This window comes from Ambystoma mexicanum, unplaced genomic scaffold (genome assembly GCF_040938575.1).
Source record: "Ambystoma mexicanum isolate Mex_15411 unplaced genomic scaffold, UKY_AmexF1_1 Mex_scaf39, whole genome shotgun sequence".
Taxonomy (NCBI): domain Eukaryota; kingdom Metazoa; phylum Chordata; class Amphibia; order Caudata; family Ambystomatidae; genus Ambystoma; species Ambystoma mexicanum.
This window is the reverse complement of record NW_027182454.1, coordinates 1,718,314-1,731,200: the sequence shown is the minus strand read 5'-3', so window position 1 is coordinate 1,731,200 and position 12,887 is coordinate 1,718,314. Positions and strand designations below refer to the sequence as shown.

The 12,887-nt window shown below is 44.0% G+C and overlaps 2 protein-coding genes across 4 annotated transcripts in view; one reads left to right on the top strand and one right to left on the bottom strand.

The window, feature by feature from the left end:
* Positions 1 to 12,887, top strand: part of LOC138559121 (zinc finger protein 268-like) — a 618,574-nt gene that overhangs the window by 390,329 nt on the left and 215,358 nt on the right. The window lies entirely within an intron of this gene.
* LOC138559118 (zinc finger protein 268-like) overlaps positions 1 to 12,887 on the bottom strand; it is an 83,923-nt gene that overhangs the window by 10,204 nt on the left and 60,832 nt on the right. For 2 of the 3 annotated variants that reach the window (XM_069642685.1, XM_069642686.1), the window contains one exon: positions 5,377 to 7,958. The exons of the other annotated variant lie outside the window; for it this stretch is intronic. In XM_069642685.1, coding sequence (XP_069498786.1) covers positions 5,746 to 7,674 — 1,929 coding nt within the window. In that variant the 5' untranslated portion in view covers positions 7,675 to 7,958 and the 3' untranslated portion in view covers positions 5,377 to 5,745. Of the gene's footprint in view, positions 1 to 5,376; positions 7,959 to 12,887 lie in introns of those variants that run through there. 3 annotated transcript variants of the gene reach the window in all.

Sequence of the window (12,887 nt, the reverse complement as noted above, 5' to 3'; positions counted from 1 at the left end):
CTCTAGACCACCTACCACAACCGTGTCACTGGCACCACCCTGCCTCACAAGAAAGAAATATATTTCAGTAGAAAAAATCATCCCAGCCATCCTTCCAACCCTAAACGCATTGCCAGACAATCTAGATCCCAACACACTAGTTCACGAATATAATAAAATCATGTTAACTACCATGAACAAAATTGCCCCACTCAAACTTCGCACCAGCAAGTCAAAAACCCATTTAAATAAATGGTACACACCTGAACTCAAAGCCCTCCGCCTAAAAAAGCGAAAATGTGAAGCTGATTGGAAACTATGCCCCTCCAGTGAAAAGAAAGCCATCCTTGACATAATTTCTCGTCATTACAAAGCTGAAATCTGCTTAGCTAAACGGAATTCCTATAACAACCGCATTGCCAACTCCAACTCAAGTATGAAGGAGCTCTTCTCCATACTGAAGGAACTTGAGTCAACTATTGCCACACCCGACACCTGCACCAAGGACCAGACTTGGTGCACAGACATCCAACAGGCACTAGCAAATAAAATAAACACCCTACAAAACAAAATTCAACTAAAAAAAGACTCCTTAAACCTCACTAACTCTCCCACATCTCCGCCCAATGCCTTACCAAGTACACACACCAACTCATTCACCTTCTCTAAAACCACCACCCTGGAGGTTGAGAAAATCATTCTTTCTCTTAAACCCTCAAACTGTAAAGGCGACATCTGCCCTGCACACATAATCAAGGACGCAGCCAGAGACCTGTCGCCCTTTATCTCCAAACTCATAAACGCCTCTTTTTCCTCAGGCAGTATCCCTTCCAACTTAAAACAATCCTGGGTGCTCCCCCTCCTCAAAAAGCAGACGCTTGATCCTCTCATCCCCACCAACTACCGACCCATCACCACGGTACCCTTCCTACTGAAAATCTTGGACAAAGTGGCCTATGTCCAGATTCAAAAATACCTAGAACTACACAAATTACTAGGCTCAAGACAATCAGGTTTCCGCCCATTACACGGCACGGAAACAGCCCTCATTGATCTGAAAACCCAAATTGATGATCTGAGGGACAAGGGTAAGACAGCACTCCTCCTCCTACTCGACCTCTCCGCGGCATTCGACCTCGTCGACCACAAGGTCCTCTGCAGACACCTTGATTCAGCTGCTCATTTCTCCCCAGAAGCTATCAGATGGATTGAATCCTTTCTGAGTGAGAGAACAATGAGAGTCTTCTCCCCTTCAGCAGCAGCAGACCCCTCTCCTATTACCTGCAGAGTCCAGCATGGCTCATGCGTCTCCCCCACACTATACAACATCTTCACCAAACCCCTGTTCGACGATCTGGACCATCTGGGTGTCACCTACACTAACTATGCAGATGACACTCAGATTCTCCTCCCACTTTCAGGGGATCACAGTAAGGACAGAGAGTTGGTGAATAGGGTATATCTCATCATTCAGGCATGGATGGCATCTCATGGTCTATGCCTGAATGATGACAAGACAGAGCTCATCATTTTGGGTACCCCTGCTAATATCAACAAACTAGGCCTTGAATATGCCGAATTTAACATAGATGGTAATTTTATCAAAGTATCCAGGGAAGTAAAAACCCTCGGCTTTTATCTGGATGCCACTGTGTCATTCACTAAACAGGTCAACTCACTAGCATCTACCACTGCGTATACTTGCAAATTAATAAGAGCAGGCAGACCATTCCTATCCAATGACAGCTGTATGATCCTGGCAAGAGCACTCATACTATCTAGGCTCGATTATTGTAATGCCCTTTATAGCGGTGCTAACAAAGCCATTATCCACAGGCTACAAATCCTACAAAATAATGCCTTGAGAGCTGCCCTCGGCATTAATAAGAGAGATCATATCTCCACCACCAGACGCCAACACAAATGGCTCTCCACAGACAACAAAATCAAACTAAAGTTGGCCTCCCTAACCCATAAAGCCCTCAACAATGCCGCCCCTAGTTATCTGATGGACAAGGTAAAGAGAAAGTCTTCCATCAGACAAACAAGAACTATCAATTCCAACTGTCTGATAATTCCCAGATTCAAACTCTCCACCATTGGTGGCAACAGTTTCCCAGTGAAAGCTGCCACACTTTGGAACTCTTTGCCACACAACCTAAGAGCTGATCAACCATATTTGCACTTTAGAAGGCACCTCATCAGTCACCTGAACTCCAATAAGCCCTGTATTTAGTTGCACTTTCTATGCCTATGTATAGATATTGATACCCTTTGTTTGCGGCCTTGCCCTCGCCTCTAACAGCCCTGTACACATCTGTATATTTCTCTCCTGTATAGATATTGATTTTTTATGTATGAAGATTTGTATATTTCTTATTCCTGTAATCCTTGAATATTTTTATTTTACTTCAACTGTATATTTCTGTAACATTGTAAGCTTCGAATTATCTTTTTGCCTGTGCCCTGTTGCCCCTGGGTAAGGTGCGCCATACAAATAAATAAACAAACAAACAAACAAACAAAGGAGGCATCATACCTGCTTATGTTCGATCAGCCTGGAAGGATTGCAAAAAGGAGAAGGTAGAGTCCCTGAGGCAGGCATCTCCTCGACTAAGTAGGGTCTAATGGGCAATGGCTGAGTCCCTGATGCAGGAATCTCTTAGACCAAGGAAGAAATAATGGTCAATGGCTGAGGGCCCGATGCAGCCATATCTTGGACCAAGGAGGATATAATGGTCAATGGCCGAGTCCCTGATGCAGGCATCTCTTAGACTAAGTAGGATCTAATGGTCAATGGCTGAGTCCCTGATGCAGGAAGAAATAATGGTCAAAGGCTGAGGGCCCGATGCAGGCATCTCTTAGACTAAGTAGGATCTAATGGTCAATTTTGTCACAGGCAACCAAGGGGTCCAAGAGAATACGAAAAGCTTCCTGCATTTACTGTGCTAATGCAGTTTCACATCTGTATATGTTCTCTGGCACCACATACACACAGGATTACTCATAAGTGGTAGCCAGTGTCTCGGCAAATAATTCATAGAACAGTGCCGCCTGTCATGGGACTTCACCCATTCTGCCCTGCGGGATAGGAGCAACACATGAGATGCCATTTCATGTCAGAACTCCCCTCATAATAGTATAACAACGTTATCTTGACAAGGCTTAGTAAAAGGTGATGCCTTGAAGGACAGTATATATTATAGTAGTTTTGTAAAGCAGCAGAGAGTATACGTAACATGCTTTATGCTGCTAGAGGCCTGTAATAGCCTTGTTTTGAAAAAGTAGCTACACAGCAAGATGGGAGCTTTGATGTGTAGGCAGGTATTCAAGGAGCATCATGAGTATGCTAACAAGTGGATCGATTGGAGTGCTCACACTCAAACACGAAAAAAAGGAGGCCACCCGTCTCGGCGTACCTAGCCCTAAGGAAGAACACCCTAGCCCTGGCAGAGTGCCTATCCCTGGGTAGCGCATGGTGTATCGCATCAGCACCAATTGAGTCCTGCAATTTGCCGGACCATTGGTAGCCTGAGCGCGCTCTCCTGTGTTTTTGAGAGGCACTCGGGCTCTCATTTCCGCTGCCTCCACACGCCCGAGGCGTTCCTATGGAGCCAGCTGCGTCATTACATCGCTTATGCGAGCCCGTTTGACCGCGTTTCTGCGCTCTTTTTATAGGCGATGGGCCTTACTTTGCCAGTATCGCCAGTCCGGAGCTGTACAGCTAGATACAGCACACGGACCACCCAGAGGCGAGCAGCAGCCCCCTTGCAGGTACGGCCCACACCCAGGCCCCACAGATTTGTCTCCACATAGCTTCTGCCATGTTTGTTTGGAGCCTAATTTATCATCACTTGTGTTCTTAACAGGTACGCGTGACCTGTGGTTTGGATTGCCGCTTTTTTTGCATCAAATTGTGGTGCTTTGAACTACCCTTGATCTCCTATCGCCTCCTGCCTCCTACTTTGGACGCTGGCCCCGAGGTAAGGGTTTTCAAGATCTTCACATTGGCACACAAAATACTGCACCTGCCTGGGTGTTTTACCACATAGGGGCTCACACATTTTTTGCCCCCTTGGCACTCCGTCCACCATTAGTGTGCATGGTGCATTCACCCCTTTCCCCTTTGTTCCGCCCACCAGTCCTTCCCCCCGTGACCCAGTCACGCACTCCCCCTCCTCTCTCCGGCGGTGAGACCCCTCACAGGTGCCCAGGCACCCTCACCTCTCCTGTAATAAGTGACCTTCACAGTTCCTGCTCCACATGCTCACCCAAATGCATTAAGAGCTCCACCCCTACGCTTGCACTGAATAGTTAGTTGCCAGTGTCCTTTACATGCCCTGATCGCTTTTCCCTCTCTACCCTCCCCCCCTCTTCTTTTGCCTCCCTACAGGAGACACCAGCAATTTCCCGATCACGTTCAGCTTTTCTCTGAACCCTGGCAACCCAGTTTGCATGTACAATCACGGTCCTGATGAAGATGGCTCGAATCCCCTACGCCATTGAAACCGGTCGACCCCTTTCGGTCATGAGGGCTCTCATGACCCACCTCTGATCTCTCTTATACCAACAGAGAGACTTTTTTCTAAATAATACTTGCTGTAGCACACTCATCACCATTGAGTGAGCTAAACATTTTTATAAGAGCCAATTTTTAGTCCTCCAGCCCGTCGGCTGTGTTTTACTGCTCTACCCACCAGTGGTTTCTCCAGTTGAACTGTTTTTCCATCCCAACCTCAGTGACCCACGGGCACCATTAAAGTTAAACACTTTGGAAGGTATACAAACAGTTGACCTGCCCCGCAGGTTGTACCCACACTCCAGACAGAGCAGCCCTAAGATCTAATCCACATCTTTGTTGAATATTGCTCAACCTTCTGGAGAACACCATTTTTTATTCTTTTTCTTTTTGGACGATCTGTGCCTGCCAACAGACACTACCACCAGTATAGAAGGTTGAGGGACAGGCGATACACCACGCGCTACCCAGGGATAGGCACCCCGCCAGGGCTAGGGTGTTCTTCCTTAGGGCTAGGTACGCCGAGACGGGTGGCCCCCTTTTTTTCGTGTTTGAGTGTGAGCACTCCAATCGATCCACTTGTTAGCATACTCATGATGCTCCTTGAATACCTGCCTGCCTAGAAAAAACGTTGTTGTTGTGCTACCATACGTTTTCCTTGTTAACGGTTAAAAGGACGATCACGGTTGTACCGTGCACTCTAGCTTTCTAAGCTTTCCCTGTTGTTTTCAAGCTTTGATGTGTAACCATTTATTATAGCAACGGGCTTAGCAATTTAAAAACAGCTTATTCATACATGCATGCATGCAAACATGTTTATACATGTAGTTTTGAGCAGGGCAGTGCGTGAACCTCAAATGCATACCTCCCATAGGCTGTAAAGTCAATTTCATTTTATTTTCTGTGTTAAGGGAATAAGCAGCAGGCTGCTTCGGCCAAGACAAAAGCAAGTGTGAGGCAGAGTCTTTGACTTAGGACCTACATAGATATTTCACCAAGCGGCTTCGAAGCATCTAGCTAAGAACTGATAGGTTAGCATTGTGCGAAGAGCTGATAATTAAGCGACTTACTAAGGACTGATAAATCATTCTGAAGAGGAGGTACCCCTCAGATTGCTTCTGTACATCACAGAGGAAAGGAGGAACTTCCAATGTTATACAGGTTAGGGAGAAAATCTCAAATTCTGTTCACAGAATGACAGCATTTTCATGTTAAGAGGATCTCCAAGATAGAGGTTCTTCTCAGTGTTAGTCAACAGCCATGCCAAACTCAGTAGCATTGTAGAAGCACCTCCGTCTCTCTGAAGCACCTTCAATTGCAGAAGAGATTTCACCACCTACATGTCCTCTCTCATGGCAGATAAGAACATCCTGTGTACTGAAGTATTCGCCACATTCACTACGCTGAAATGGACCCAGGCATGCATGTTTTGTCTGATGCGTAATAAGGAGACTGTTCTGACTATAGCATTTTCCACATTCAGTGCACCGATAAGGTTTATCACCTGTATGTCTTCTCTGGTGGTTAATAAGGTATTGTTTCCGAGCAAAACCTTCACCACATTCAGTACACTCATATGGTTTCTCACCTGTATGTGTTCTCTGGTGGATAGTAAGCACTCCCTTTGTAGCAAATCCTTTTCCACATTCACTGCAGACATGTAATTTTTCACCTGTATGTGCTCTCTGGTGGCGAATAAGAGGTCCCTTCTGAGCAAACCCTTTCCCACATTCAATGCATTCATAAGCATTGTCACCTGTATGTGTTCTATGGTGGGTAATAAGGAGTTGTTTCCGAGCAAAACCTTTCCCACATTCAGTGCACTCATAAGGTTTCACACCTGTATGTGTTCTATGGTGGGTAATAAGGAGTTGTTTCCAAGCAAAACCTTTTCCACATTCAGTGCACTCATAAGGTTTCTCTCCTGTATGTCTACTCTGGTGGATCGTAAGCTCTCCCTTTGCAGCAAACCGTTTCCCACATTCAGTGCACTCATGAGGTTTCTCATCTGTATGTCTACTCTGGTGTCTAATAAAATGCATCTTCTTAGTAAACCCTTTCCCACATTGAATGCACTCATAAGGTTTTTCACCTGTATGGATTCTCCGGTGGTTAATAAGGAGTTGTTTCCGAGCAAAACCTTTTCCACATTCAGTGCACTCATAAGGTTTCTCACCTGTATGTGTTCTCTGGTGGCTAATAAGATGTCCCTTATGAGTAAAACCTTTTCCACATTCAGTGCACTCATAAGGTTTCGCACCTGTATGTGTTCTCTGGTGGCTAATAAGCTCTCCCTTTTGAGCAAACCGTTTCCCACATGCAGGGCACTCATGAGGTTTCTCACCTGTATGTATTCTGTGGTGGCTAATAAGATGTCCCTTATGAGTAAATCCTTTCCCACATTCAATGCACTCATAAGGTTTCTCACCTGTATGAGTTCTCTGGTGGATAGTAAGATCTCCCTTTTGAGCAAACCCTTTCCCACATTCAGTGCACTCATAAGGTTTCTCACCTGTATGTGTTCTCTGGTGAATAGTAAGCTCTCCCTTTGTAGCAAATCCTTTTCCACATTCACTGCAGACATGTAATTTCATGCCTGTATGTGTTGTCTGGTGGCGAATAAGATGTTCCTTCTGAGCAAACCCTTTCCCACATTCAGTGCACTCATAAGGTTTCTCACCTGTATGTGTTCTCTGGTGGATAGTAAGCTCACCCTTTGCAGCAAACCCTTTACCACATTCAGTGCACTCATGTGGTGTCTCACCTGTATGTCTACTCTGGTGGTTAATAAGGTACTGTTTCCGAGCAAAACCTTTCCCACATTCAATGCACTCATAAGGTTTCACACCTGTATGTGTTCTCTGGTGGCTAATAAGATCTGCCTTCTCAGCAAACCATTTTCCACATTCAGTGCATTCATGAGGTTTCTTATCTGTATGCATTTGTTGGTGGCACATAAGTGTACCATGCAAATGGAGGCTGTTCTTAAATTCAGTGCACTGATAAGGGTTTTCACCTATGTCCTCAAGTGGGCAATAAATATGTTCATGAGATGGCAATTGTTCCCACATTCTGTGGGTGTGTAAAGTTTCCTGCCAGTTTAATGAGAGGACCCTTTTCACTGAACCTTTTCCAAATTCAGAGCACAAATGAGAAATACTTTTCTTACTGCACATAACACATTGTCATGTTCATGCTAGATATCCCTCTCCCCCAGGATTGACAGAATGAACATGCTTGGTTACTGGATGTTACCACAAAGGGGTTGCATGGACGGCAGCCATCATGTATCCAACTGGCCTTTCAATCCCAGTTCCTGAATACTCTGAAAAGGCAACTGGACCCCAAATGTGCACACTTCTAAGATGCTTGGAAATTGCATATTCTAACAATGAAGCTTTTCACTGCGATAGTCCAGAGAATGGAACAATCACTGTTGCATTTCTTGGGCATCAGTCACCTATTAACATAAAAGGAGATGCATATTATTAATTTCAACACGTTCACAATCGCAGGCATCACATGTAACAAGAAGAGTCTACTCAGTAACAGTGATGTGAATCCTCACGTAGTAACTTATACGACTTTGAAGTGCCATCTATTGGGGAAAGGCGCCCTAATAGGTGGCAGAGTAGTGATGCTCCAATGGGAACATTTAAATGGGACAGAGGATACATACTGCATGAATAGTGGGATTCATTTTTATTTAGAACATTTTAGCATCCAAAATATTAGGAAAAAAACACAGCCTGGGTGAAAAAAAACATTTTAAATGGATATTTTAATCATCAGGAACATGTATATATGTTCTACCATTTTAATTATTCAGAAATGATCACATTATTACATGGAAGCTCCCTATTTCCATATACAAATGATAAAGGCAGGGGTTTAACACTAGCTCAGCAGCTTGTCACCAATCAGACACATGTTTGACCAATCTATTATGTAATCACTGATGACTCCATTACATTTGGGCTAATGTGTTTTCGCCCAAACATGAATAATATATCCAACAGCCATTACTTTATAAATGTGACCAGAGTATTCAGAGAGCACTCTTTAGTAACCCTTACTTCTAGTGGTGTATTAGGAAAACAAATAGACCTTCAGACACTTGGAAATTGCTAAAACAAACTATACATTGCTAAAATAAATGCAACAAATATATAAATCCATCAAATGGCAAAACATAACATGTCCATCTCATTTACCAAATGATAAATCACATTAATGTAACAATCACAAGACAATTCACCTCTCAGTGTGAAACCTAGCACCATTCTAAGAAAGCAGATCACTGTGAAATGATAGAATCCAAAATGAATGAGGGAGAAAAAAACGAAAGCAATTTTTTTCGGAAATAATTTTTGGTTTTGTTTCCCATGTACATTTCAGACCACCCGCTCCTCTCCACTGCCTTACGTACCTTCTGGCGGCAAACGGCAAAGTGTGCCATTGCCTCCGCAATCCCTGTGCAACGCCAATTCCCTTCACGCACATGGAAGGGAGACTGTGTCGCAGGGTCCTTTCCTTTTGTTTTTAAGTTTGCCTTCCCCCGTTTTCCTTTTTGTGGAAGCAGGGGACACCCCAGAACCCACAAAGACCAGGAATGTCGATCAAAGAGAGCGGGAACACCCCTGCAACCCCTGCTCCCTTTGATCACATTTTTGGAATTAGGTTATTTTTCCAATTCCCTTCTCCCATTCGTTTTTTTTTCTGTTTTTGTTTAGTTCTTCGGATTCCTAAGAAAGCACAGTACATAATCACAGAGAAACATTATCAACAATATATAAAAAGGAACTGTGGTATTCTTCTCCATTATTGGTGTATCATATTGCAATTCCTATGACACTGCTCAACATGTTTCAATCCCAAATCTGGTTGATGTGATTTTCTTCAGGGGCTAGACAAAGTTTTAAAGTGCATGGTGCCTCACATGGCTGTCTTTAGAAGGATTACTTATAAGTTGATCTGGTGAAGTGTAAATCTAAGAATTATTTTACCAACAGCCTTTATTTTTCATTAGCGGGACCCTCTTATGTATGTGGCAGAGATTCTACATATTACTACTGCAAGGTAAATAATAATGTTGCTGTCCTGTCTAGGCAAGCCAAACCCCTACAATGTGCAGGTGTGCTCCAATCATTGAAGTGGTGTGCAATACTGCAGAGCCTCTGTTTTCTCACACAAACATGTTCCCAACAGCATCATTGAAGAAACAAGAACTGAATTGTGATTTAAAGAAAAAGCGCCAATCTCTTCCCACAGCGAGAACGGCACAGGCTATTCTGGCGCTAAATTCAAACACTGGGCCTCATTAGAAGGTTGGAGGTAACCATGCCGCTTTTAGCGGCATGATTGCCTCCATATCGCAATCCGGGCCCGGGTTCCTCGAATGAGGAATTACCAGGCCATCGCAACCTTGACGGACCCGGTAATTCCCCGTCCAAGGAACCCAGACCCGGTCCATCACCATTCCCATTCGAGCCCCCATAGGGCTCAATGGGAATGGGGATGGAGCTAACAACGGGCCCGTTAATGACGGGCCCGTTGTTAGCTACCTGGTCCCCTCGCGGGACCCGGTAAGGATGCCTGTTTTCCAAGCCCATTGAGGGTCCCACGAGGAGACCTCGTAATAGGGCGGAACGGGTTTACCGGTGCCGGTAAACCCATTCCGCCAACCTTATAGTGAGGCCCAATTGAATTTAAACCTATATAAACTCCAAACCCATCCCTCTCCCCCAGAATTGACAGTAAGAGCAAGCATGTGTCAGAGACCAATAGAATTATATTTCTGGCAATGAGGTAAAGTGTATAAGGTAAGCAAATAGCGCCTAATAGGTCAGCACACCTCCATTACAAAAATATATATTTTATATATTTTTTATTTAGAACAAAACAATGTTAAAATACAACATCTCAACAATTCATATTGTCCAAATACCATAGGAATCTATGTTTGCATCATCGTGCCAATTGTTTAGCATAATAGAGTCGATCACAATTCAATATGGGCACATTTGAGGACACTAATGAGATTGTCATATTTAATGTGCCACTGATATCTAATCTGTTGTCTGTCGACACGCTGTTTGTCGGTCCACTTCGTGCTTAGAGTCTTATGGCTCTGACTACGGGACATTTATCAGGACAAAAAATTGAATATGTGACATAACAAGGACCTCCCACGTGTTTTGTAAAGAATCACAGATTCCGATCGGAATAATCAAATATATATATTTTTTTTTAGAAATTATATTGATTAAAAAAATGAGAATGCACTGGTTGCTCCTCTTGAAAATACTCACCCTTGGTGCTTTCATATGAAAAAAAAATTGTAGGCATACTTTGTCAGCCATTTTACCTACACGTAAATGTAAATGCATTTTTTAGAGTCCTATCTCATTTTTAATGTGACAATCATTCTAAATGTCACTTAAATACAAACTTTTTACTAACCGTTGCCAACAAAAAGCTTCACGTCAGGCAATTAGTTCTTGTATTTCGAGTAGGGACATGTGTTCACTGGTGTTATGCTCATGTCTGAAATGCCACGTGTCTGCAACAGATAGATGTTTTCTGTTGCCCAAGATATCTATATACATCTTTCTATATGCCTCAAATTGATCTGTGAATTGAATACACACCTCCTCTTGATGTGAGGGAAATCGCGCAGCAGCTAAGCATTGCAGTCTACAACCATGGTGTTTGGCGTCTGTTCGGGCTACACATCATATTCAGTGCCTACATTGCAGCAACTAGACCCGTAAAGTAGGGTATTGCAGTGGCCATATACAAAGTAAAAATGGCTGTAACTCTAGACAAGTGTATTGCAGTAGCCATCTTTAAAACTACCAAAGATGTATGGAAATGTACATATTAAAAGAAATGTGCGTTGTGGGTTAAGTATTAGCAGAAAGCCTAGTATGATGAATTTATGGAATTCTTCCCTTCTCTCCAAAGGGGGAACCCCCTCCCTGTGAGGCTAGAAAGGTGAGCCCGCTCCGCACCACCCTCTCTAGGGGCAGAGGCAAGCTAGACCTCAAAGGGAGAGACTCCTTCTTAGGGGACAAGGATTCCAGTTCCTGTGTGGATCTCCCTTCACCAGTAAATACGACTACATATATGGGTCTGTCAAACCCTATCAACTATCAGGACTGGGCTAAAAAGATAACCTATGTTATTATGCTGAAGAAAGTGAAACTGTCTCTTTTTCTTAAAGAGACCAATCCAATGAGATGAGTGAACAGAAAAAGGAACACTCATCAAGTAAAAAGCTGAGAGGCAGAGGAGAAGTGACACAGGATGGCAACATGAACCTGTGAAGAGGCAGAGCCGCAAGAGGACACTGAGTCCGCAAAATCCAAATCAGCTGGGAAGCAGCAGAGATAACGCAGAGAAGCCAGCGTAACCGAGAGCTTGAGAAAGGATGAGCCGAATGGAGCTTGAAACTGGGAAGTGCCGTGACCAAAAAAGAATTGTGGTGGGCAGCCGGCCCGGGCAACTACACCAATACCACTGATAAGCTACAAACAACTGAGTGGCTCCCCTTTGACACTCCGAATAACTGAGAGGGGGAGCGACTAGCGTATGAGAGAGATGCATAGGAAGTTGGCACAATAGTGCAGCGGAGAAATAAAACCGTTGCTGTACCCATAAGATCCCTGAATAACTTTCCTGGTCAGACCAAAGATTACGGGGGACAGGCTGGCACGGCAGGGGACGATGACGGATGAGTATTATACAACACAAATAACTAGTATCAGTACTAATGAAAAGACCCTGAAGAAAAACCTACAGAATGTGAACTGTGATAAGGCAAGAGGCGAGCAATACCATTCTCTGAAGGAGAGGTGAATGGAAGTAGAATATCCTTGCTGAATGTGAACTGTGGTAAGTCAAGGAGGAGAGCAATACCGGTCTCCGAAGGAGAGGTGAATGGAAGTAGAATATCCTTTCTGAATGTGAACTGTGATAAGGCAAGGGGGAGTGCAATACCACTCTCTGGAGGAGAGGTGAATGGAAGTAGAATATGCCTCCTGAATGTGAACTGTGGTAAGGCAAGGAGGAGATCAATACCACTCTCTGAAGGAGAGGTGAAGGGAAGTAGAATATCCTTGCTGAATGTGAACTGTGATAAGGCAAGGAGGCGAGCAATACCACTCTCTGAAGGAGAGGTGAATGGAAGTAGAATACTCTTTCTGAATGTGAACTGTGATAAGGCAAGGAGGAGTGCAATACCGCTCTCTGGAGGGGAGGTGAATGGAAGTAGAATATCCCTCCTGAATGTGAACTGTGGTAAGGCAAGGAGGAGAGCAATACCGCTCTCTGAAGGAGAGGTGAATGGAAGTAGAATATCCTTGCTGAATGTGAACTGTGGTAAGGC